Genomic DNA, 23933 nt, shown 5'->3' with positions numbered 1-23933 from the left:
GGATATTTTTAAAACCTGATTGTTGATGTTTACGTTTTGGCCAGTCCTCGAGGAATTGGGAGCAGAGGCCCCTGGAACGCCCTGGGCTGCCCTTTCCCCAGGGCCAGAATCCTGCTCGCCTGTTTGACGTCCTTCTGTTTCTTCCGGGGGGTGACTGCCCATACTCTTGGTGGAGCGAGGAGCAGACTGGGAGGTCATGATGACCTGATCTGGCAATTTAGCGGGCAGCCCGGGACCGCAGAGGGCGCATACCTGCCTTCCAGCATTGTACACGCCCGGCTTGCTTGCCCTCCTTGCCTCTCTCCTTCTCTTCCTCTCCCTGTCCACTCCATGGCTCTGGCTAGTTGTGCCCACTATGCTTTTCATACTTCTGACACGTCTTCCACATTACACAATCTCTCCCTGTATGGTTTTGGGGCATGACTCCCCCACCCCACCCCACCATGCACTGGAGGCCCTGGGGAGGGTGGCTGAGTGGGCAAGGGAGTGGGGGAAGGGAGCTGCCCAAGGGTCTGCTCTGGGGGAGCCAGGGTGCTGGCATGGAGTGGGAGCCCTGGACCTGGAGGCCATCAGAGTCTGGGAATGCTGCCTGCCTACCCCCTTCCTGATGGTCTCCCGGCCGTGTCCCCAGCTCCTCACCTGTGACCACTCCCAGCCCCTGACTTCTCTTTTCTTTCTCCAAGGACTGTGTCTAAATGAGGCCAAGCTTTTCCTGACCCAGGTGACTTACCTGTCCCAGACACCTTGGGGGGCACCGGCTGGTGCAGTCCTGGACCCTGCACCCATCCCCGTATCACAGATGAGTATTTTTGGCACATTCTCCCCATAATAAAATCTTTCACTTTTTTGACCGTGGATGAGGGTGACTGGCCTGGCACTCCCTGCAGAGAGCGGCCTTGTCTGCCCCACGTGGGTGGGTGGACCTGCTGGTCCCTACTCAGGCCCCCACCCCAAGGTCAACCTCCCAGAGCCGCTGGCCAGAACCACCCTGGCTGAGTCCCAGCAGACAATCAACAGCAAAGCTTCTTGCCTCTGCCACATTTCCCACCACGGCAAAGTGTCCTGAGCCTGCCCTAGCCCTGTGTTCTGGGAAGATAGGAGGTCTGGGGCAGGGGTAGTGATGTGATTGGCCCAGGTTTGCTCAGGGAGGCCTCAGCTCTCCAGTGCCCGGCCAGGAGCTGTCCTCTTTGGGTGTTGCTCACGGGTATGAGGTCCCCAACTTCCATCACCTCCCACGTCAGGAAAGAGAGGTGCAGCCCGGACTCAGGCAAAGCGTCCCATGCCAGGCTTGTCCCCTGCAGCCCTGACCCTCAGGCACCCACACAGGCAGGATTCTCAGACCCTCCTCTCCATCCCCGCTGGCCCCCGCAAAGCTGTCTTCCCAGCCATTTCTCAGATTTACAGAGGGAATCGTGCCTGAGTTGGTTCCTGTAGCTCAGGCATTGAGGAGTGAGGCCCAGGGAGGTCATGGTGTAACCATTTGCCCCCCGACAGGCTCCTTGGTGTTTTGGAAGGTGGGGATGCCCAACAGCAGCCAGCCGGGAGCGATGCCAGAGGATGACAGTCCTGTCCCCCATAGGGGTTGTGGGGGAACAAGCCAGCTTTTGGTCTGGTCCCAGATGGGAGCTGCAGGCAGAATCCTTGCCCCTCCCCTCTTCCAACCCCAGAGGGTGGGGCCTGCAGGGAACTGGGAGGGAGGTGCTCAGGAGGTAGCCACCCCAGGCCAGCAGGGAAAGGTGCCTGGGGAGCAGACAGAACCAAGATGGGGTCAGCAGAGTGGGAATCTCAGGAGGTCCTGGGTTTAGCCTCCTCCTCTGCCAGGGGGACATGGTTCCTGGCCTGGGATCCAGCAGCTGTGCCAGGCCAGTCACCTTCAGGACCCAGGACCAGGAGGAAGGGAACCAACAGTGCCAGTCATGCGGGCTGGCCTGGTGTGGGGCTGCAAAATGAGCTGGGCAGGAAGGGGAGAGAGAGAGGCCTCTTGACAAGCGGAGGGTCCTGCTTTGAGGGGCTGCTGGAAAGGAGATGCTGACTGATGACCACCCTACACCCCCAACACGGCCCACAGCCCACCGCTGCAGGTGAAAGGGTCACTGAACGTTTCTACCTTCCAAAGACGACCAACTCCGTAACTCTAAGGTATAAACAACCAACGAGAGCCGGTTCCCAAGGCAAGTCGCCAACAGCGGAGAGCTGAGGTGCTGGAAGGGCGGGCCTTCTGTGCAGGGACCTCCTCCACTAAAATCAGCGCACACTGGTGTCCCTGGCTTGACCCCCGACTCGCTGCGGTTCTGGGGGCTGTAGGCAGAGAACCACCAAACCAACACACAACCGCCAGAGAAAGGCTTCTTTTCGCAGTCCCCCTCATCTTGCTCGTGGCTTCCCCAGGATCCACGGAAAACGACCCCACCAACACGTGCAGCTCTTATCCCCCAGAAGAGGAGAAACGGCCCCCGAGAGCAGAGCAGATCGCTGCCATCGGGTTCCCAGCACCTCGTGCTGTGCCCCCGACACGCCCTCGGCCAGCCTGGGAGTGGGTCTGAGAGGACCCAGCGCCCCCCTCCCCTAAAGGAGCTGAGTTCTCCTAAGGCTCCTATGAAACACATATCGCCCAAACATAAGCTGTGGCTAAGCAACCAGAGACCTTCCCAAAGGCAGGAATTGCAAAGAACCTCGCATCAAGAGATCTCCTTTTGTTCGGCACAGGTGGCCTCCCCAGCACTGGCCCCGGGAAGTAACCAGACTCAAAGCACTCATCTGTCCTCAGAGGAGTCCTGACGTAAAAGCCCCTCAGAGACCTCCAGGGCCGTGGCAGCCCTGCCCACTGCCAGGCTCGGGGGCTGGCCTTGGGGACAGCATGCTTTCCTGCGACCGGCCACATGTTCTTAGAGAACCCCGGGAAGACCCCGGGAGCATCCCTTTCATCCGAGAGAATCTGAAGAACAAGCCCCTTTTTTCAGCTGTCTCAAGGAGGAGCCCTGCCTGCCCGCAGAAAGCGTCTTAGCATGTCCATCTACCAGGTGCCCCCCTCCGTCCCCATGGAGCAGGGCTTTTACTTCTGAAGCTCTTCCTGGTGAAAAACAAGATCCCCTCCAGATCCCGATTTGGAGACAGGAACTGGACACACGTCTGTGGCCAGTGGAGGGGGCTGACTGATGACAGGCAGGCTGGCTGGGTCCCCCCTCTGATGGTCAGCTTCAGCCCGTTGTGACCTCGCGGGAACCCGGGCCAGCTGTTTATTTCCAAGATCGGCCAGAAGTGAGACTTTTTGTGCAGACTCCAGTGATTGTTAAATGTCGGCAGGCCATCCTGAGAGAGATGGAGCATCGTTTGAGCCAAGCTGCACATGTCAGGGGACTATGGGTTTGCAAAGCCCCAAATTAGCATGCCCAGGTGCTTTAACGGCATTCCGGAAAGATGCACCCACTGCTCATCACCTGGGGAGGCTAGACCATCCCACGTGCTGCCACGTCCACTCTTCAGGAATGAGATACTCGGAGCTCAAATTGTCCTTTCAAGCAACTTCAAGGATGCAGACAGGGTTTTTTAGAGCAGAACTTTGGAAACAGTCATTTGAGCTCAAGTCTGGCAGGCAGGTAGGGGGTGACCATGCCCAGAAGACGCTGGGCTTTTAGGTGACAAGGCCAGGTCCAAGGAGGTGCCAAGGTGGACAGCCAAGGATGGCTGTGTCTGTTCCCTTCCACTCATGCACCCAGTACCTTTGCTTTTCAGCCAACTTACACTTTGAACATGTTAATAGATGGTTACAGACTCGTTCGACTTTGCTTCTGAGCTTCCAGGCTTGGGAAAGTTGAAGAAGGTTCCAGGTTCTCTGTTCCCACCTCTGGCTCCCCTTTGAGTTTGGCCCACTTTTACAGCCTTTCCCTTGCCCAGGGGGATGTTCAGACCAGGGGATCCTGGCACACCTGGCGGGGCCTCTGCATTGCTGGAAAGTACTAGAGCCCCCGGCCCTAGCTCCAACCCTGCTCTCTGCCCCCTCCTGCCCAGGTACCCACCTTGGCTGAGGCACTTAGGGAGAATCAAATTCCTGGGCTCTCCTCCAGAACAGTTGTCTCAAGCACCCAGGAGACCTTCACGCCCCACAAACTTGGGGGTCACAAGGCTGGTGGCTCCCAGTTGCTGTGAGGGGGGGCGCGCTGAGGCTCCGCATCCCAATCACCTGGGAGCTGTTTTAGTAACAGCTGTGACGCTCTGTTAAGTTCACCCTTTCAACATGTACGATTAAGTAATTTTTATTCCCAAGCCGATCAACCAATAGCCTGGGGAACGTTTAAAATTATACCGTCGAGCCTTCCCCGCCGAGACTCTGATGCCGTGGGGTCTGGGAGTCTATGGTTTGTCTTTTTACGGAGCTCCCAGGAGGCTCTACTGTGCAGCCAACCATGGGAACCACAGGTCTAGGAGACATTCTGCCATATCTACAGACGTTTTTGGTTGTCACAACTGGGAGATGCTGCTGGCGTCTAGCAGGTAGGGGCCGAAATGCTGGTCAATATCCCACAGGGCACAAGACACCCCCAGCAGACAGTGAGCCAGCCCCAAATGTCCACAGTGCCCAGGTTGGAAAGCCAGGGCCTACAGGAACTTCCAGTCCTTTCTGGCCCAAGGTGACCACCTGTGACCTCCAGACACAGCCCATGGTAGTCCCCCAGGAACAGAAAAATGCACCTCACCTCCAACAGATCAGCACTGAGTAGAGATGTCGTGGAGGAACATTTCTCAACGTGGAGCTCGAGGTCCTGCACCTCTAACAAGCTCCCAGGTGGTGCTGCTGGTCTGGGGACCAGACTGTGTAGCCGCCCAGGGTAGAGCCTCCCATGTCTCCAGGAGTGCAAATTCTAGATGGAGCCCTGGCTCTCTGGTGCCTCTGACACAGTCATCATTCCCTGGGGCAGCCCAGGCGCACTCACCCCTCTGCAACAGGTAACCCATAAACACGTACTTGTCTCTGCATTTCTCCCACCACTTGAGGGGGGTGTGGCAGTTATCTGAGAATTTTCCCTCATCAAAAAGAACGGAGCGGCAGCGGTAGCGAAGATTCAGGAGGGCCCAAGATGTCCTCGCTCTTATCCATCCCGCCCCTCCCCACCCTCCCCACACGCACCCCAGAAACAGCTGTGCCCCCACCTCTGGACTTCAAGAGGAAGGACCTTAGAAGGGTGGGTTTCAAGATGAGGACACAACTCCAAGACCTAAGCAACAGCTTGGGCGGGGGCCCAGTGATCAGTCTTCAGTGACACCCAGAGGGTACAGTCAACCAGGAGCCTGTGCAGGGTCCAGCAGGGTGGAGACAAAGCTGGGGAGGCCAGGGAGCAGCAGTGGCAACACCGGCACAGGAGCATCCTCATCCCTGGGCGCAAGGGCAGGACTGCGGTGAGGAGTGCAGAGACATCAAACAGGAGACCTTCGGCAACAGAAGACACTCTCCAACCCAGGCATCATCCGCAGAAGGGGGCACCTGAGGGGCTGGGCGCCAGGTGGGCCATCCTAGGTTAGGGAGTGAGATCTGCCTCTACTGAGGATTGGGCAGAGACCGTGGCCTCCCTCCTTCCCCAAAGCCCAGCCCCTCACAAGGGGTGCAAGGCTGAGGCTGCCCCGGGAACCGCATCCCCCAGCGTGGGCAGCTGTGGGGGGAGGGGGAGGGGACAGAGTGGGGCATCCCTGGCTTCTCCCTTGGGGTGAGAGCAGGTGTCTGTCCCAGCACAGCTCAGGAGCAGCCCGGGATCCCATCTGCTCTCCCTGGTTTGCCGGTCTCCTTAGTGACAAAAGGTCTGAGTTGCAGGTTGGACTCTGCCCTGGGCTTGTCCTGTTCCTGTCACGAGCCCCCACTGGCTCTGCGCAGAAGCCTGCTATCTGACCACGGGCGCTGTGGTCTGCGGCTCCCCAGGGGAGGGCCCTGCCCTACCAGGCATGTTTGCTGGAGGTTGGGCTTGGAGAGTCCAGCCTGCAGCCTGCAGCCAGCCATTGGGGCCCTAAAGACACACAAAAAAAGGTCCTTATGTGAAACCCAAGAAGACTGGAAGGAGTTGTTAGCCCTGGAGATCAGGATCAGTCCAGCCGGACAGGGGAAGGATGGGCAGGAGGGCTGGGATTCTGGGAACACTGGCCAGAAATGAACTTCCTGGGAAGAACCTTGGATGGGCAGGAAGATTCCAGAGCCACGTTATGGTCGAAAAGACAGCAAGAGACAGCAGCAGTGTGGAGCCAGGCAGGACTTGGGGGGGGGGGGGGGGGTCTGGGCTCTGCCAGTGCCCTGCCTCTCCACATGGAGCCAGCTGGCAGCAAAGCTTAGGATACGAGGCAAGACCACAAAGCCTGGTGGTAGTTTGAACTCTTTTCTTCTCTTTTGTTAAAAGGGGGAAGGGAAAGGGTGTGAGGTACCCCCGGGCTCTGGGGGAGGCATGCAGGCAGCCCCAGCAGGCAAGCGCTGGGGAATGGGTGGGAAGAGTCCTGGAGTTTCCCACAATTCTTTTCTCTGCAGGGAACAGCAAGGCTGGCTGACAAGGGGGTGGGAGAGAGGGGCGGGGCCCTGGGGAGAGGGGTGGCGGGCAAGGGGTTTGGGGGCTCACTCTAACATGCAAAGTCCAGCTGCCCCGTAAACTAGGTTGCGTCTTGAGGAGCGACATACATATAAATACATACACAGCTACACACACACACATGCGGAGAAGGCTCTGCATTCCCGAGGGTGGGGATCTAGGCCTGCTGGCCCCCAAGGAGCTCCAAGGCAGGAGCCAGCCAAGTCTCCGCTGCTGTGGCGATTCTCCGCAGCCCCCTGGGGTGGGGCAGGGTGAGCGAGTCCTCTGGGGAAGGCTGCTTGTTCTCTGAAGTTCCGTCCACCAGCACCAAGACGACTCTGAACCACATCCATGCAAGCTGGGTGCCGCGGGCCTGCGCCTCCGTGTTCGTGCGGGCGGCCTGTGTGCTGGCACCAGGGTCCGGTCTCTCCCCTCCAGGGCTCCGGGGAACGGGGGTGCAGACAGAGGAGGGTGAAGGGGGCCCGCGGAGACATCCTCTCCCCCGCCCCACAGGGTCCTGGCCTCCGGGAGGGGGGAGGGGCCTCCCTTATCTCTCCGCCTCCATGGCGGGGTGGGCCCTCGGTTCTGAGGCGGCCTGTTGGGGGGCCAAGGGCGGCCAGTCTGACGCTGGGGAAGGGGGTGCCGGAGTCCACAGGGGCGGCTGCTGTGGCTGGTGGTGCTGTGGCCCCCCTGGGGGCGAGGCCGCGGTCGGCCAGCTGGGTGCCGCGAAGCTGCCGGTGGCGGCGTGGGGGAAGTGCGGCGGGGGGGACGTGGCCGTGGCGGCCATTGGGCTGCCACTGCCGCCACCGTGGAAACTCTCGGAAGCCTTGAGACGGGAGAACATGGTGAGGGCATCGGGGAAGTTGGGGGGCGTGGCAGGGGTGTTGGCAGGAGTGCACATCTGTGGGGGGAAGAACAGAGTGGGGGGTGAGCACCCCTTTCCGGGAGCCCCCGGCCTCCCACTGCCTCCTAGGAGCAGACACACACCCAGCCACCGTTGGGAGCTTCTGTGCCTCTTCCCTGGATGCATCTGGCTCCGTAGGATAGTCCCCTAGCTGGGGGCTCCAGACCCACGGGCCATGTCCCCGGAGGACCCTCTAGTGCGAGCCAGCGGCCTCTCCACTGCAGAGAGCCACGTCGGCTTCCTTCCCCTGCCCTATACCAGGAGCACCCCCTAGCACCCCGGGGACTGCAGGGACACTTACCATCTGGTGATGGTGGTGGCTATAGGGGATGTTGGTCTCCTGGAAAAAGGCGCTGAGGGCCGTCTGTGGGAAGAAAGGGCCCAAGCTTAATTACCCTCTGGCCCCCCACCCCCTCAGTGGACCTGCGCCGCCCTCGTTCCCAAGATCTCTGGGGCTTGTAGTGGCCCTGAGCCTGGCTACCAAGGGAGAGAAGTGAGTGTAAGCAGTGTGTCTGTCACAACTCAACGCCTGCCACCTCCTAAGGAGGCACCACAGGCTCCCAGGCAGGTCTGGCAGGCGGTGAAGACCCTCACACTGCCTGCCTCCCTCCAGCTTGCACTGTGACCTCGGGAGGGGAGCAGGCAGCACCCCTTCTGGTGTCACAGGGAAAGGCCTTTAGCAGAGATCAGCTGTTGATTTGGGAGATTCGAGCCAGACAGTCACCAACTCCATGGGTGGCAGCTCCCTAATCTGAACCTCAATCTCCTCATCTAGGAGCCAGGGGACAGCAAAAGTTCCCAGATGTTAAGTCTGTGACCCACCTGTCTCTCTCCTTGGCTGGCCACAGGAGCCTGCCATGACCTGGGCCTCAGTTTTTCCAACTGCACCACAAGGAGACCGGACCAGGTGGCTTCCACATTCCCGTCCCTTGCCGCAGTAACCTCTTAAGACCCAAGTGCCAGCTGAGAGAGCCAGAATTAAGTAGGATGGCCTGGGTTTTGCACTCGCTGGCCCCCTCACCCAAGCCTCCCTCAGAATGTTCTTAAGGTGTCAGAGCAGGGGGTCGGGCACCTGGGGTGGTGCGAAGGGGAGCGGGAGAGGGGGCAGAGTGTCAGACAAAGGCCCGGGGAGAGGGGGCTCCAGGAGCCCTGAGGGAGGTGCTGCATTTGGTCTGTCCTGGCTGGGGCCCTGCAGGAGGGGCACTGAGGAAAATAAGGGAACCAGCTGCTCTTGCGAAAGTGCTGGGAGAGGGAGTGTGTGAAGGGTCTGCCGGGCCCTGCCCAGGCCCAGGCCCAGCCCCAGCTGCCCTCCATCACCAGCCCCTCCCCCCCCCCCCCCAGGCTCACCACCCTCCCCAGCCCAGCCCGGACCCAATCCCTTCCCCCGCCTCCAACACAGCCAGAAACCCAAGCTGGCTCCCAGGGATTGCCCTGGGGTTTTGTTATTTTTTTACATTCAAATGAATTTTTCTGGGAATTTCCTGCTGTAGATGCCCTACCCCAGTGTCCCCAGACAGGGTGTGGGAACAGGCTGGGGTGGGTGCTGGTCTCTAAGCGCCTCCTCAGGACTCCTTCCCATCCAGGAGCCCCAGGGGACACACCCCAACTATTCCTTCCCAACAGCAAATCCAAAGGCCATTTGAGTGAGGATTCCAGCACCGCTGCTGCCTTAAAGCACCACCACTTAAACACACAGGTCCCCTCCCCCAGCAGCCTCCTGTCCTCATTAACACCTGAATCACAGAGATGTGACCCAAAAACACTGTGAGCCTGCGGGGGAGGGTACAGAAAGAGTAGCCCCAGGGAGCGCCTCACTCGCTCTCACGCAAGGACCTAAGGTTTGGGGGTTCACAACCCATTTTCACCTTAAGTAAACCTCCCTAGTATCCATATCCCCCACTTGACAGATGTGAAACGGAAACTCCACGAGCCCGAAGCATATGGCTCCTACCTCAGGAGGCCACCAAATCTGCAGGCAGCTCCGGCCCCTCTTGGGGACAAGGTCTCCCCCAGGCATTTCAATCCTCAAAGCAACACTTTTAATTCGTGTGGTGGAGCGACACCAACCCGTGCTGAGTGACAGCCCAGCTGGTGCCAGGCTCCCTGCGCTGGGCTGAGAGTCCAGACAGGCCAGGCCCTTCCACCAGACACCTGCCCGCCCAGCCCCAAGCAGGGAGGGAGCCATGTGTGCAGATGTGGGACTCAAGCAAACTGCCGTGAATGTGGTTTTGCAAGTTTTGCCACATCTAGCCCTTGAGACAAATAGGCTGTTTAGGGAGCTTCCTGCAGGGTGGGGCTGCAGGCCCTGGGGGCGGTGGGCACAAGGGAGTGGCCACTGGCTCCTTAGAGATCAACTCCCACGCTAGAGGTAGGGAGGAAACTGAGGCCAGAGGAGGAAAGGGAATTGCCCAGAAAGAGCAACCTCCCACATTGTGTGAAGACCACACAGGGTCGGCGGTCCCTGCTGAGAGCGCTGGTAGAAAGGTGTGAGCAAAGATTCCCCTGGCTGGATAGGCCACTGCTTCCCCAGGCTGTCCAAACCTTTGGGCTAGAATTCTGATGCCCTATCCCATTCTTAAGAAGCTGAGTCCTAGAGTCCTCAGTGTATCCCCTGCAGGCCCGAACACCTTTCCTGGGGTGGCTCCCCATCAGGAAACCAGGCTCCGGGCAGGCAGGGCACAGACACCGTCTGAGCTGTGACCTTACACCTGTGAGGGGTGGAGCTCAAGGACTCTGGCCTCTTCCCTAGATACCACCCTGGGTTATTTCTGGGGCAGTTGAGCTAGGCAAAGCCAGGTGGCCTCTTGGCAGCACAAGCTGTGGGCACTAGTGTTCTGTGGGTCAGGGAGGCCTGGTGGGAGGGGTCCTGACTGGGGCAGCCCCACCTCCTACCCAGCTGACCGAAAAGCCACCGGACCGTGTAAATCACGCCGTGCACTGTGCAGGTAAATTCATCTGCCAGCACAGAAGAGGCCACCCGAACACGCCTCTAGGGCGGGGTGCACAGATGCACACTCGTAGCTGTAGTGTGGGGCTCCCAGCACAGCACCCGTACACTCGTGTGTGTACACGCGTGGGCACCAACTGCAAAACGGCGACGTGTGTGTACACGGAGCACACAGCCCGCACCCGCGCGCCGGGTGGACTGCGTGTTTACACACACGCCGACATGCCCACACGTAGCGTGGCGCGTGCGTAAATACAAATGCACATGTACGTGGACACACGCGCCGCCGAGCTGCCCACTGGGCACGCAGACCCTCAAACCCACTCGTGCGGGGCGGCTCTGCCCACGGGCCCCAGAGCTCCCCGTCCCACCAGGCGGCTCCCGAGGTGGGGGCGGCGCGCGCCCAACTCGGCCCCAGCCCGGGGCGTCCTCCTTCCGGCCGCCCGCCGACTGTCCGTCCGGGCCGCGGCGACGCCCCGCCCTGGCCGTTACCCGAACAAAAGAGGGGGAACCCCGCATCCCGACCGCCGGGGGACTCGGGGGGGGGGGGGGCGGGCATCTCGGGCCCCGGTGCGGGCGGGCCGCCCCTCCCGCCCACCCCGCGCGGGCGGCGTTTCCGGGGACCGCGTAGACGCGGCCGCACCGCCCGGCCGGACCCGCACGCCGCGTGTGCGCGCTGCGGCCCGGTCAACGGGGCGCGCGGACGCCAGGACACTGGGCCGAGTGCGCGGCCCCGGCCCGGGCGGAGCGCGCACCAGCACGTGTCCACACCGACCCAAACACGCGTGGCTGGCGGGACGGACCCCCGGCCCCCGGTCCCGGCCCGGCCGCGCACCTCGAACTGCCAGTGGGCCGCCTGCAGCAGCTGCTTCGCCTGGTCGGCCGCGCAGCCCGCCGTCAGCACGAACTGGTTGATCATGACCTGGTGCTTGAGCTCGTCCATGTTCACGGACATGGCGCCGCCGCCGCGCTGCCCGCTGCCTCCCGCCGCCGCTCTCCTCCGCCTCACGCGTCCACCATTAGCGAGCCGGCTCCGGCTAATACAAATATTTACTGTGCGGCTGTGACTCACCGAGCCTCGCCTGGCTCGGGGCCGCGGGGGCATGCTGGGAGATGTAGTCCCGCGCCGCCTGGCCGGCCGGGGGGCGCGAAGAGGTGTGTCTGGACTCTGTCCCTGCTGTGTGCGGAAGCGGGCGGCCGTGTCTGCGGGCCGTCACGCTCTCGGGGGTCCAGCAGGCGGGGCCCGCTGGCGTCTTTGCCCGGTATGCCTGGCATCCCTCTATTGAGTGGGCGCACACTTGGGGGTGGGGGTCCCCTAGGAATTTTGGCACAAATCGGCAGCTCTAGGACACACAGACTCGAAAGCCTGTCACACAATAGGCGCCAAAAAATACTCCTTCCTTGGATGAATGAATCTGCCCTTTAGGGCTCTGCAGAAAGTCACCGCCTCCGGGAAGCCTTCCAGTCCCCCCCCCCCCCCCAACACCCAGAGCAAGAAGTTCATGTCGCCCACTCCTGATGCGGGTCCCTCCCCGGTTTGGCGCTTAGCCACACACACACACTACGTCTGGGGATGGGATGGCGCGGACAAAACACGAGGTGGACAGACCCTGGTGCCTCCGGGTTCCCTCCCCGCGGGGCTCCCACTTTCCCACGCAAAATCTCGTGCGCTCCGCCGGAAATCTCGGCTTTGGAAAGCGGGCGCAAGGACCCGGCGGAGCCAGTTCCGGGGCGGCCCCGAACTCCTATTCCCAGAATGCCACGGTTTATTTGCATCGTTTTGTCCCGAATGACGTCAAGTGAGTGAGGCCGCGCCTTGGCCAATGGGCGGCCTCAGAGTGTTAGGACCTGGCCATATAAGGTAAACAAAGCTGGCCGCCCAATGAGGCTGCAGCGGGGGCGGGCGCTGGGCCGGGGCCGGCGGGGGCGCGTCACGTGGCGGGCGGGGGCGGGACTGGAGCGAGCGGGAGAAGGGGGGAGTTGCGGGCAGTGTTTACAGTTCCGCACGCGCCGCTTCCGGGTGACGTCTAGGGTCGGGCGTGTGGGACCAGGGCGTGCTCGCAAAGGGATCCCGGGCGGGGAGGCGAGGAGGAGTCTGGCGCGGTCACCCCCAGCTCTGACTGACCTTGGCCCGGTTCCTAGAGCTCCCTGGGTTCCCATTTCATCCGTTGGGCAACCGATGTTTGGGCCCTTATTCTGCCCTGCCCTGAGCCAGCCGGGGTTACAGCGGAGAGCAAACCCGAGAAAGGTCTCCTGGTGGCGAGGGTGGGTTGAGGCCGTGTGTTAAAAATCCCAAAGAACGGATGTACAATTGTGGAAATGTAGAAGTATGAAAAGTGCCTTCTGGAAGCTGATACAGGCCCTGGGGGGTTAGGGTTAAAAGTCATTGAGAGGTTTTACTAGATCTGATCAGTTGTCCACTTTAGGCTCAGTGTGGCGTCCAGATGGTGGCCGAAGGGTCCAGTCTGGATCAGGAAATGTTTTGGATGCGTCTGGTTCTAAGGGAGCACCCCACCCTCCCTACCCAGCGCTTCACTGTTAGAATTGAACCAGATGGAGGGAGCTATCCCACACCGGAGGGGTGGGGGGAACCCCTTCCTGGGTCCTTTCATCTTTCCAGAGGTTCTGTCTTTAGCTGGTGGGAGGAGGATAATGGGAGCCCGGTGGACAGGGCCTGAAGGGATCCAGGGTTGTGGGGGCCTGGGGAGTGCTGGGGCACCAGGATAGCTCCAGGGAGACCTGCACAATGAGAGTGCTAAGGGGCCTCCAAGGGCTAGGTTCCCTGGCCTAGCCTACAGGCAGGGGGTGGACTCTCAGTGTCCTCTGCCAGGTGAGCACCTCAGCCTGGTAGAGGTATCCTGTCCTCATGGGAAATCAGATTTTGGTGTCTCTTCTGCCACATGGGGATCACTCAGGCTCTGCCATTTTTTGCAAACCCTGATAGTGCCAGGAGATTCCTGGTCTTGTTAAGAATGGCCCCTCACCTTAACAAAGCATCATAAGCATGAATTAACGTGGGTAAAGCGCTCAGCACAAGGTAGTGGGCTTTGGATGTGGTTTCTGCTATCACTGTTCCACTGAGACAGAGCGTGATGGACGGTGAGATGGTTCTGGAGCCAGATAGATCTGGTTGTCAGTCTTGACTCCACTGCTTAGTGACTGATGTTGGATACAAGTAGTGTAGCCCTGAGCTTCATTTCATTTGTGGAACCCAAGGTAGGAGTGTGGAGCTCTCCCAGGACTGCTGAAGGTAGATTAATATCTATGAAGTGCTCAGCACTATTTCTGGTACTCACCTCTTTACCTCCATCTGGACCACTCTAGGGAGCCCAAGCCTCATTTTACAGATGAGGAAACTTTTAAGGCTGGAATCCAAACCTCCTTACACTCTTGCCTGTGTTCAGAGCCAGTGGAGAACAGGCACCCATTAGCCCATGAGGGTGTATGTCTGGCAAGTGAGCACGGGCAGTGTCCTGGCAGGGCCTGCTAGGGGGTTTTCTTGTTCAAGGAAACGGGAAGTACCTTTACCTTTCCTCCTACCCTTATCCAGCAACACTCAGTTACCTGCCCAGGCTTGTCCAGCTCAGAAGGAGCTGTTCTGGCTGGGGTGGGGCAGATGAGGCTAGCAGGAGCAAAGGTCACTCTTTGGGTCCCCATGGCCCCGCTAGCTTGCTAGTTTTCCCAAGGGCAGCAGGGGAGGAAAAAACAACCTTGTTTTCAGCCAGGATCAGCCTGGCTAAAGAATGGACTTTGGATTTCTTAGCAGGCGCCTGACAGCTGGGACCAGTAGATGGGGGCAGGGGAATAAAAGGTATTTCTAGCCGTACCATCTTACCTGAAGTTCAGGGAATTGGAGGCTCTGCCAGAGCCTCCCCAGCATGCCCTGGCCTCCTCCTTCCCACCTCCATTTTTAATTTTTTTAAGATTTAATGTTTAAGCGATCTCCACACCCAATGTGGGGTTTGAACCTACAACCCTGTGATCAAGAGTCATATGCTCTGCTGACTGAGCCAGCTGCTTCTATTCTTTCAAACACTCCATAGATCACTGGGTGCCTGACTCTGGGAGCACAGGAATGAATAGGCGAGGATCCTGCCCCCTCAGAAGGCTCAGAAAGCTAGACTCAAGGGACTCACCCCAGGTGCCCATCAACAGTGCCCAGTGTCTTTCAAAAGACCCAATGCTATCGCTTTTAGGTCATTTGGCTAAAATTAAGTGTGAAAGACCCAATGCTGGTTGACTGAGGGGACTTGAGATCTGGCCACTGACTCACTCTTGACCTCTGTTCTTATACTCTACCCCCCACCTTGATTTTAGCTACGCTGGCCTCTGAGCTCCTGGATCATACTCAGCTCCTTATAGCCTCCGGGCCTTTGCACCTGGTGTTTTCTCTGCTTGGAACCTGGATTGGCTTACTTCCTCAGAATTGCACCCCCACCTTTGCTCTTATTTGTATTTCAAGTCCTGGCTTAAACGTCACCTCTTCAGAGAAGCCTTCCCTGACGCCCCTATCAATAAGTAGGTGTCTCTTATTATTTTTTTAACTTTATTTATTTTGAGAGAGAGCGCACACATGAGCAAGTGGGGGAGGGGTAGAGAGAGAGGGAGGGAGAGAATGAGAATCCCAGGCAGGCTCCGCATGATCAGTGCAGAACCTGATGCAGGGCTCGAACTCACAAACTCATGAGATCATGACGTGAGCTGAAGTCAGATGCTTAACCAAATGAGCCACCCAGGCGCCCCTGTCTTATCATTTATTTGCACCTCTATTCTCCTATAGCACCCACCACATTTTGTTCACCTTTTTAGTGTCTTTCTACACTAGCCTGTGTGGTCCACATCTAGCATTCTTGCATTTGATCCCTGTTGCCTGGCTCATAGTCTGGCTCATTGCCCATCACATAGTACCTGAGTAATAAATATTTGTTGAATAAATAAATGAATCAGCACAGATGTTGACAAGAGAACTAATAACAAATCAAAAAAGGCCTGTCTCCCAGCGGGGCATGGATAAGCACAGAACAAGTCCAAAGCTCTATTAAGAAGGATGTTTAATCAAACATCCAGCCCATGGAAATGGCCCAGGATGTATAGGAAGGACATGCTCCTAGGATTGTTTTTCAATGAGAACGTCAGGATCTATGCTATCCCCCAAACAGGAAGGCCAGTAAATTGAATTCAGTTTTGGTATATGTGTGTGTGTATACACACAAGCGTTATGTGATTTAACAGAAGGAAAGGGGAAGAAAGATCACAAAGAGTGGAGGGGTCTTCAGGCCCATCTGGTGGCAAGAGCCATGAAACATAGTACATCTGAATGCTCCTGCCTCTGGAGTAGTAGGGGAGTGTGGCAGTAAAAGGAGTGGCTTTGTTCAAGTTCCAGCTTTATTACCATGTATCTACAATGAAGCCTGAGTTGGGTACCTCACATCTCCCAGCTTCACTCTCCTCTTCTGTGAATTGGGAATTAAAAGCTACATCAGAGGGGCACCTGGGCGGCTCAGTCCGTTAAGTGTCCAATATGGGCTCAGGTCATGATCTCATGGTTTGTGAGTTCGAGCCCCAGCGTTGGGCTCTGTGTTGACAGCTCAGAGCCTGGAGCCTGCTTCAGATTCTGTGTCTTCCTCTGTCTCTGCCCCTCCCCCACTCATCTTCTCCCTCTCTCTCTCTCTTAACAATAAACACTTAAAAAATAAAATAAAATAAAAGCTACATCAGAAAATTCAACGACCCTGTATAAAGTCCTCAACGTGATGCCTGGCACACAGTAGGTGCTCGGTAAATGGGGATCTTGATCGTGAAGCACAGATATAATCCGGCTCTTCCAAGATCTGGAACTCTACTCATAATCACATAAGTCTTTCACCTCTTCTATTAACTTTGGCTTCCCAGGTTCCCTGACAATAGAAGGTTGTATTCTGGATTCTAGCCACCGGAAATGTGTAGGACTCACTTTAACGGGGAATGTGGTGCATTTACCATTTGAGACCCTTCAGCAGCTGCTGCTCTCCCAGCTTTCTTGATACAGCAGACTTGACTTAGAAAGTCACTTTCTTCTTGAAACCCGTTTCTCAACTGAAAAGTAGGCCAAACAGACCTCCACTTGGCCTGCTTACAGAATTATATGGACTCAAAAGCCAGGAAAGTACATTGCAATCGGCAAGCCTTGAATCCTGACCGGTTTTTTAAACTTGCCTTCCACACCTCATATGCAGCCGTCTCTTCTCTATATGTAAAATGAGAAGAGGTCTACTGCCTCGGTGTGGGGCTGTAAAATTATGTTTTCAGGGTGATTGTTCTGGACGTGGAGCCAAAGAGAAGCTTTGAGTTTTGGAAAGGGGCTGAAGGAAGCCCTTGGCTTCGCCAGGGAGCCCCACTCCTGACGGCCTTGGGTTCCACCCCAGCTATTGCCGGGCGGCAGGTAGAGGTATGCCCTCTTCTGGCCGGGGCCGGAGATAAACCCTGGGAAGTGGGGAGAACCATGGTGGCTCAGGGAGATATTTCAGACAGGGGCTAAATGGAAGGCGCTGGATTCCTATGAGGATCTGTATATGAACAGATGATTAGGAGGCTAAAGAGTTACGATGCTAGTACCGTGCTTGGAATGTAGAGGGAAGGTCAGTTTGCGGTGATGAATCCTCCCCTCTGGATTCAGGTCCATTTGGTTTGTTCCTGAACGCTGGTCAACAACTTCACGACGCCGTGGCGAAGGGCATCCTGGGACATGTAGTTCTTAGGCAGGGTGCCCGTGCCGCAGCCCGTCGCCCTGGGCGGCGAAGGGAAGTGAAGGGACTCCATTTCCCGAAGTGCCTCATGCCCGGGGGGCGGAGGGCCGCCGTGGCGTCGGGCCCCCAGCGGAGCTGAGGGTTGGGGCTCGGAGGCCGAGGCGCCCGCGGCCGTGGGCTAGTGTCCGTGTGGCCTGGTCCGGGGCATGTCCGCTTGAGGACGCCGCCGCCGCCCGCGTCCCGGCCCCGGCCGGCCCGGCCCGGCTCGCCGTGCACCATGGGCTCCATCCTGAGCCGCCGCATCGCGGGCGTGGAGGACATCGACATCCAGGCGAACTCGGCCTATCGCTACCCCCCGAAGTCCGGTGAGCGGCCGCTCGGCTCCGGGAGCGGAGGGCGAGACCTGGGCCGGAACCCGGGTGGGCAGGGCGCGCCCGCGCGAGGCTCTCCGCAGAGGGTGAGGTGGGGGCTCTGCCCGGCCCGCTGCCCTCCCTGCTCCTCCCGGCCCGGGGCTCCGCGCGACCTCCACTCGGGCCGTGGGTGGAGCCCCGGGCTGCCTGCCCCGTCCCGGCTGGGTGACCTTGGGTCAGTCACTTCGCCTCTGGGCGCCTCACTTTTCTCGTCTGCACACAGGGGAGACTCACCGGAAAGCCTTAGGGCTGGGATGAGGTTCGGGGCGCGATGCTGGTGAGGGGTTAGCACGGTGCTCGGCGCTTAGCTTGCGCTTACAAAGTGGTCATTGTCAAAGGGATTGACATCGCACCATCGTCAGTTTGGGCTTTCTTTGGTGGCTTGGTGTGAAGACTGGGCCAGTAGTTCTGAACACTGCCCATGCCATCTGAACAGAGGCTTAGCTTTCCTGTGTGTACGTGAATGGGGGGTGGGAGGAGAGGGGCTGGGCCCAAGGAGATTTGATGGGGTAAGGCTTGGAGCCCTTGCTGGAGAACAGGAGACTGGTTGGAGGAGACCTGTCTGGTTCTCTGGTCTCCTTTTCCGTGGCAGGGAGACCTGAGCCTGCAGCAAGGAAGTGACTTTCCCAAGGTCTTAGACCTGGGTGGAAGCACATCTAGGCGCAGGACCACAAATCCGACCCCTGTGGACTTGTTTACACTCTGTTTTGCTGCCTCTAAAGAGTGTGGACTGACCCAGGACTTTAGCTTGGGTGCTTTCCTCTCCATCTCCTCGTGGGGTGATTTGCCTTGGAAAGAAGAAAAAGAACAGAGAATTTGGACCTCAGGGGGGTCTTTCGGTTGGATCACCTGATCCTGGCTTCTGAAGAATCTGATCTGCTATCGGGGTCTTGTAGGCCTCACAGTTGGCTTTCACGCACCCACCAGGCCAGGTTTCCTTTGAGTGTAGCCGCGGACCACCCACTCCCACTGGTAGGGAAGCTTGTTAAGCATGCATTTCCCAGGCCCTGCCTCAGACCTGCTGGGGCCTAGCAACCTGCGTTTAAACTCATTTGTCAAATGAGTCTGATGTCCACTCAGATTTAAGAACTGCTCTGTGCTGATTTTGGAAGCCCCAAAAGGGGGAGTGTCTGGGAGAATAGAGGGGTGGAGACTAGCACAGCGTTTTGTGGCAGTCAGGAGGGGGTGAGGCCGAAGTGGGCAGAAGCCACTGTTGCCTGCTTGTGTCCCAAGCATAAGCACAGGGCAGCCCAGCCTGGTGTGGGGATCCCTGAAGGCCTGCGGGCTGACATCCCCACGTCTCATGAAGCAGTTGTTTGAATTCATTCTTTCATCTCCGATGTTCTTCCAGCCTGTCTTTGGCTGAGTGATTGGAGGCAAGTTGCGTAGCCCCCTGGGTCACAGTTTCCTCATCTGTAAAATGGGTTGAGCCCTGTACAGTGTTTAGAACAGTGACTGGCACTGGAAGTCCTCCTAAAATGTTAATTGCTGTAAAGGTTTAAAAAGGAAATTAGGTGGACATTTCAGACCCTAATAGCAGTTAGCAGTAGCATGGCAGAGATATCAGAGTTTAATGTGGCATTTCCTATGTTAATCCAGGGCGAGGGCCACATACTTGATGTTCCTTCATTTGGGTGTTTGGACGAAACCACAAGTACAAGGCCTTTATAACACAACTTTCAGATTCTGTGTGGTAGACCTGGCTAATCATTCAGGACACTCTTTGTCACCAAGCCTGGACTTGGTTTCAGAAGCCATTAATGAACATGCCAGTCGGCCACAACTAATCGATTAGGGTGGCACGCAGGTGAATGTCATGGGCTACCTTAGAGCACCATAGCAGTGCTTGCCTGGACCTGTCCAGTCCAAAACCTGTCCCCTGGGCTTCCTTGTCCCTCGGGCCACCTTGCTCAGGGAGGGTCAGTCTGAGGCAGAAATGACCTTAGCAGGACCTTAGTATGTTTCTCCAAGGGTGGACAAGGTCCCCAGGGGTATTTCAGATGATTTTTAGGGGTTGGCCCTGTGGACCATTCAATCGCTTTATGAGAAAGTTATCTTCTCAGGTCTCTGTTAATTTCATCGATAATATTGAGGAGAGAAAAATTGGATGCTAATATATTTTTTTTAATTTTTAATGTTTATTTATTTTTGAGACAGAGAGACAGAGCATGAACGGGGGAGGGTCAGAGAAAGAGGGAGACACAGAATCTGAAACAAGCTCCAGGCTCTGAGCTGTCAGCACAGAGCCCGACGGACGGGGGCTCGAACTCACGGACCGTGAGATCATGACCTGAGCCGAAGTCGGATGCTTAACCGACTGAGCCACCCAGGTGCCCCTGGATGCTAATATTTTTTAACATATCTGTAGCACTGATCCCTCCCAGCTTTATTGAGACTTAATTGACATATAGCATTATGTAAGTGTAAGGTGTGCAGTCTAATGATTTCATAAATGTACATGTCAGGAAATAAGGTGAGTTAGCATCCTCATCACTTTTTTTTTTTTTTTTTTTTGTGGTGGGAACTTTTTTTTTTTTTTTAAATTTTTTTTTCAACGTTTTTTATTTATTTTTGGGACAGAGAGAGACAGAGCATGAACGGGGGAGGGGCAGAGAGAGAGGGAGACACAGAATCGGAAACAGGCTCCAGGCTCCGAGCCATCAGCCCAGAGCCTGACGCGGGGCTCGAACTCACGGACCGCGAGATCGTGACCTGGCTGAAGTCGGACGCTTAACCGACTGCGCCACCCAGGCGCCCCTGTGGTGGGAACTTTTAACATCTGTCCAATTTTCTTTTGTTTGTGGAACTTTCAGCATGTACTGCAACAGTACCTAGCTGAAATTTAATTACATTTGCTTTGTTTTCGTTGTATTTATTTATTCATTTTACTTTTTAAGCAACTTTATCGAGTTGTATGTCATATGACTCATCCATTGTAAATGTATGATTTGTTGACTTCCAGTAAATTTATACAACTGTGCAAATCAGTTTTAGACATTTCCATCACCTTCCAGAGTTTCATTGTGCCTGTTTGCAGTCCATCTCAGTTTCCACCTGATCTGGCTTCTGTCTTTAAAATATGCCCTCTCTGGACACTTCATATAAAAGGAATCATACAGGGGCACTTGGTGGCTCAGTTGGTTAAATGTCTGACTCTTGGTTTCGGCTCAAGTCACTATCTCATGGCTTTGTGAGTTCGAGCCCCGTGTTGGGCTCTGCGCTGATGGTGTGGAGCATTCTTGGAATTCTCTCTCTCCCCCTCTCCCTCGCTCTCCCTCTCTCTTTGTCCCTTCCCTCCTCATGCCTGCTTGGGATTCTTTCTCTGCCTCTCTCTCCCCCTCTCTCTCTGTCCCTTCCCTGCTCATGTGCACATGTGTGCACTCTCTTTCAAAGATAAAAAAGAAAAGGAATCATACAACTTGTAGTTTCTTTTTTTTTTTAATTAAAAAAATTTTATTTCAGTGTTTATTTTTGAGAGACAGAGAGAGACAGAGCGTGAGTAGGGAAGGGCAGAGAGACAGGGAGACACAGAATTCAAAGCAGGCTCCAGGCTCCGAGCTGTCAGCACAGAGCCTGACGCGGGGCTCAAACCCACACAGGGTGCGATCATGACCTGAGCTGAAGTCAGATGCCCAACTGACTGAGCCACCCAGGTGCCCCTTAAGTTTTTTTTTTTTAACATTTTATTTATTCTTGAGAGAGAGAGACAGAGCACGAGCAGGGGAGGGGCAGAGCGAGAGAGGGACACAGAATCGGAAGCAGGCTCTAGACTCTGAGCTGTCAGCACAGAGCCCGATGCGGGGCTCGAACTCACAAGCTTGTGAGATCATGACCTGAGCCGAAGTTGGACCCTTCACCAACTGAGCCACCCAGGTGCCCCACAACATGTAGTTTGGTGTGTGGCTTTTTGCACTTAAAACAACGTCTTCGGAGTTCTACCACGTGGTAACAGGTGTCTGTACCTTTGTGTACAGATATAGTACATGTTGTTTATTTACCAGTTAACATTTGGGTTGTTTCCGGTTTTTGGCTATTATGAATAACGCTGCTATGAACACTGAACATTTGTGTGGCCCTTTTTAATTGTCTATAGTATACACGTTGGAGTGGAATTGCTGGGTCATATGGTGATTCTGTGTTTAACCTTCTGATGAAGTGCCAGACTGTTTTCCACAGCAGCTGCTTCATTTTATATTCCCGCCAGCGGTGTGTGAAGGTTCCAATTCTCCACATCCTTGCTAACAGTTATTATTATCTATCTTTTTTTTTTTTTAAACTGGGCTCTTCGCCCAACAGGTAGCTTCTCTGCCCATCTTGGAGCTGAGCTTAAACTCCGGACCCTGAGATCAAGAGTCACATGCTCTACAGACTGAGCCAGCCAGGCACCCTGTTGGCCTACCTTTTTAATTGTAGCCATCCTTGTGGGCATGAAGCGGTATCCCATTGTGATTTTGATTTGCATTTCCCCGATGACTGAAGACGTGGAGCATCTTTTCATGTGCTTATTAGCCATTTGTATACTGTGTGTGTGTGTGAGAGAGAGAGAGAGAGAGAGAGAGAGAGAGGCGCACATGGCAGAAGTCTGTTTTTGTCTTTTGTTCATTTTTTAAATTATTATTATTTTATTACTTTTAAAAAATTTTAATGTGTATTTATTTTTGAGAGAGAGAGACAGTGTTCGTGAGCAGGGGGAGGGCAGAGGGAGAGGGAGAAGGAGGCACAGAATCAGAAGCAGGCTTCAGGCTCTGAGCTGTGAGCACAGAACCCAACGCGGGGAACAAACCCACGAACCATGAGATCATGACCTGAGCCAGAGTCCCAACACTCAACCGACTGAGTCACCCAGGCGCCCCTGTTCATTTTTTTTAAAAAGTGGATTGTTAATCTTACTGAGTAGTAGTTCCATTATTCTGGATACAGTAATACAGTTTGTTTATCAGCTCTGTGATTTAAAGTTTATTTATTTATTTTGAGAGGGAAGGAGTGAGAGAGAGCACATGCGCGAGTAGGAGAGGGATAGAGAGGGAGAAAGAAAATCCCATGCAGGCTCTGAACTGTCAGCAAAGAGTTGGAACTCACAAAGCATGGGATCATGACCCAAGCTGAAACCAAGAAGTCAGATGCTTAACCAACTTAACCCAGGTGCCCCAATTTATCGATTTTTTTTTTAATGGTTAATATTTTTGGAGTTATAGCTGGGAGATCTTTACCTTGTTCAAGGTTACAAAGATTTTCTGTTTTTTCCATACAAGTTTTAGAAAAGTTTCAGCTCATGCATTTAGGTCTATGATCCATTTTGAGTTAATGTTTTCTTGTGTGTATGGTCTCAGGTGAAACTACGAGGTCTTTTCTTTGCATGTGGGGATTCAGTTATTTAATTATCATTTGTTGAGAAGACTGTCCTTTTTCCATCAGGCCACCTTTGCACTTTTACAAAAGTCAGCTCCGTAACTGTGAGGGTTTGTGTCTGGCCTCCCTTGCCGTGACCACACAGCCGGCCGGTCTCCAGTTGTGGGTCAGAGCAGGACTTAGGACACCACGGGGAGCTCCTAAAGAGAAGGTGCGGACATGCGGAAGCGAGCGCAGGCTGCAGCCACAGAGGACGTGGCCGTGGGCAGCTGCTGCCGCGGTCTGTCCTCCCGCTGTTCTTATTACTGTTAATTGTGTGTCTCAGAGCGCTGCTGGCTGCCCTGCCCTGGTGTCTGAGGGAGGTCGTGCTGGGACCAGGTCACCCATGAGAAGGGTCAGAAGGAGGGACAATCAGACATGTGACCTACCGGCCCAGGCAGGGGCGGGGGGGGAGATATGCCCGAGATGTAAACCTTTTGTTTGTGCGTGTGCTCTCACAGTGTTTTCACCTCCTTTATCTTGCCGGAGCCTTGCCATGTCCTGTGACCCTAGACTTTTGTCCTCTAGTGGAGGAACTGGAAATCAGCCCGGGCCTTCGTCACCCAGCATCTGAGTCTCATGTACAGTAGGCGTTTGACAGATGCTCGTGCCAACAGGCCTTGAAGGAAACGAACCTCACCTCCTCGGTGTACGGACTGCTCACAGCGGGCTTCCTCATATCCCGTGGGGTGTCTGCCGGGGATCTGAGGACTCCTGGGTCTGCTGCCAGGTGGTGGAGGGGCCCAGGGCATGTGCAAGACCTTTGCTGTGAGCCTAGGTCTTGCTGGCAGTGTAAAAACATCCCGAACACTCGTGTCAGGGTCTCCCATTTCCAGGGTGGGGCCTTGCTGACTGATTTATTTGGCAACTGAAGAAACGAACTGAGGCCGAAGTTTGAGATGAAGGCAGACGTTCTCTATCATTAGGGGCATTCTGGGTCCCTGGGCCATGATGTCCCAAGGGAGTGAGCTTGTGCTCTGAGCCCCGTGTGTCTGTGACAGTAGGTTAGTGGATGGGGAG

General features: G+C 55.9%; 3 protein-coding genes across 11 annotated transcripts in view; 2 read left to right on the top strand and 1 right to left on the bottom strand.

Moving 5' to 3' along the window:
* Window positions 1-855, top strand: part of C18H16orf96 (chromosome 18 C16orf96 homolog) — a 50179-nt gene extending 49324 nt beyond the window's left edge. For all 5 annotated transcript variants that reach the window (XM_058711506.1, XM_058711504.1, XM_058711508.1 and 2 more), the window contains one exon: window positions 684-855. In XM_058711506.1, coding sequence (XP_058567489.1) covers window positions 684-699 — 16 coding nt within the window. In that variant the 3' untranslated portion in view covers window positions 700-855. The remainder of the gene's footprint in view (window positions 1-683) is intronic.
* Window positions 856-4237: 3382 nt separating this feature from the next.
* UBALD1 (UBA like domain containing 1) lies at window positions 4238-11472 on the bottom strand. 2 transcript variants are annotated; one of them, XM_058711540.1, is made up of 3 exons: window positions 9395-9610; window positions 7745-7807; window positions 4238-7440 (listed from the first exon to the last, which is right to left on the bottom strand). In XM_058711540.1, exons 1-3 carry the CDS (start codon window positions 9458-9460, stop codon window positions 7087-7089), a joined length of 483 nt encoding a protein of 160 aa, XP_058567523.1. In that variant the 5' UTR covers window positions 9461-9610; the 3' UTR covers window positions 4238-7086. The 2 variants fall into 2 exon arrangements, with proteins under 2 accessions (XP_058567523.1, XP_058567522.1); XM_058711539.1 differs by lacking the exon at window positions 9395-9610 and adding an exon at window positions 11226-11472 and having other exon boundaries at window positions 6343-7440.
* Window positions 11473-17220: 5748 nt separating this feature from the next.
* Window positions 17221-23933, top strand: part of MGRN1 (mahogunin ring finger 1) — a 55648-nt gene continuing 48935 nt past the window's right edge. For 2 of the 4 annotated variants that reach the window (XM_058710736.1, XM_058710737.1), the window contains exon 1: window positions 17222-17480. In XM_058710736.1, coding sequence (XP_058566719.1) covers window positions 17393-17480 — 88 coding nt within the window. In that variant the 5' untranslated portion in view covers window positions 17222-17392. Of the gene's footprint in view, window positions 17481-23933 lie in introns of all 4 variants that reach the window. The other 2 variants (XM_058710735.1, XM_058710738.1) reach the window with 2 other exon arrangements.

This window comes from Neofelis nebulosa, chromosome 18 (assembly GCF_028018385.1).
Source record: "Neofelis nebulosa isolate mNeoNeb1 chromosome 18, mNeoNeb1.pri, whole genome shotgun sequence".
Classification (NCBI taxonomy): Eukaryota; Metazoa; Chordata; class Mammalia; order Carnivora; family Felidae; genus Neofelis; species Neofelis nebulosa.
The sequence above is the reverse complement of the archived record's forward strand: the minus strand, read 5'-3'. Positions and strand labels throughout refer to the sequence as shown.

Bases quoted from the DNA above. Each gene is read 5' to 3' on its own strand.
- UBALD1 (XM_058711539.1), bottom strand. From the start codon at position 11,345: ATGTCCGTGAACATGGACGAGCTCAAGCACCAGGTCATGATCAACCAG. The intron at 7,808-11,225 runs GTGCGCGGCCGG...TTCTTCCCACAG, and splicing joins CGGCCCACTGGCAGTTCGAG to ACGGCCCTCAGCGCCTTTTT. The intron at 7,441-7,744 runs GTAAGTGTCCCT...TTCCCCCCACAG, and splicing joins GCCACCACCATCACCAGATG to ATGTGCACTCCTGCCAACAC.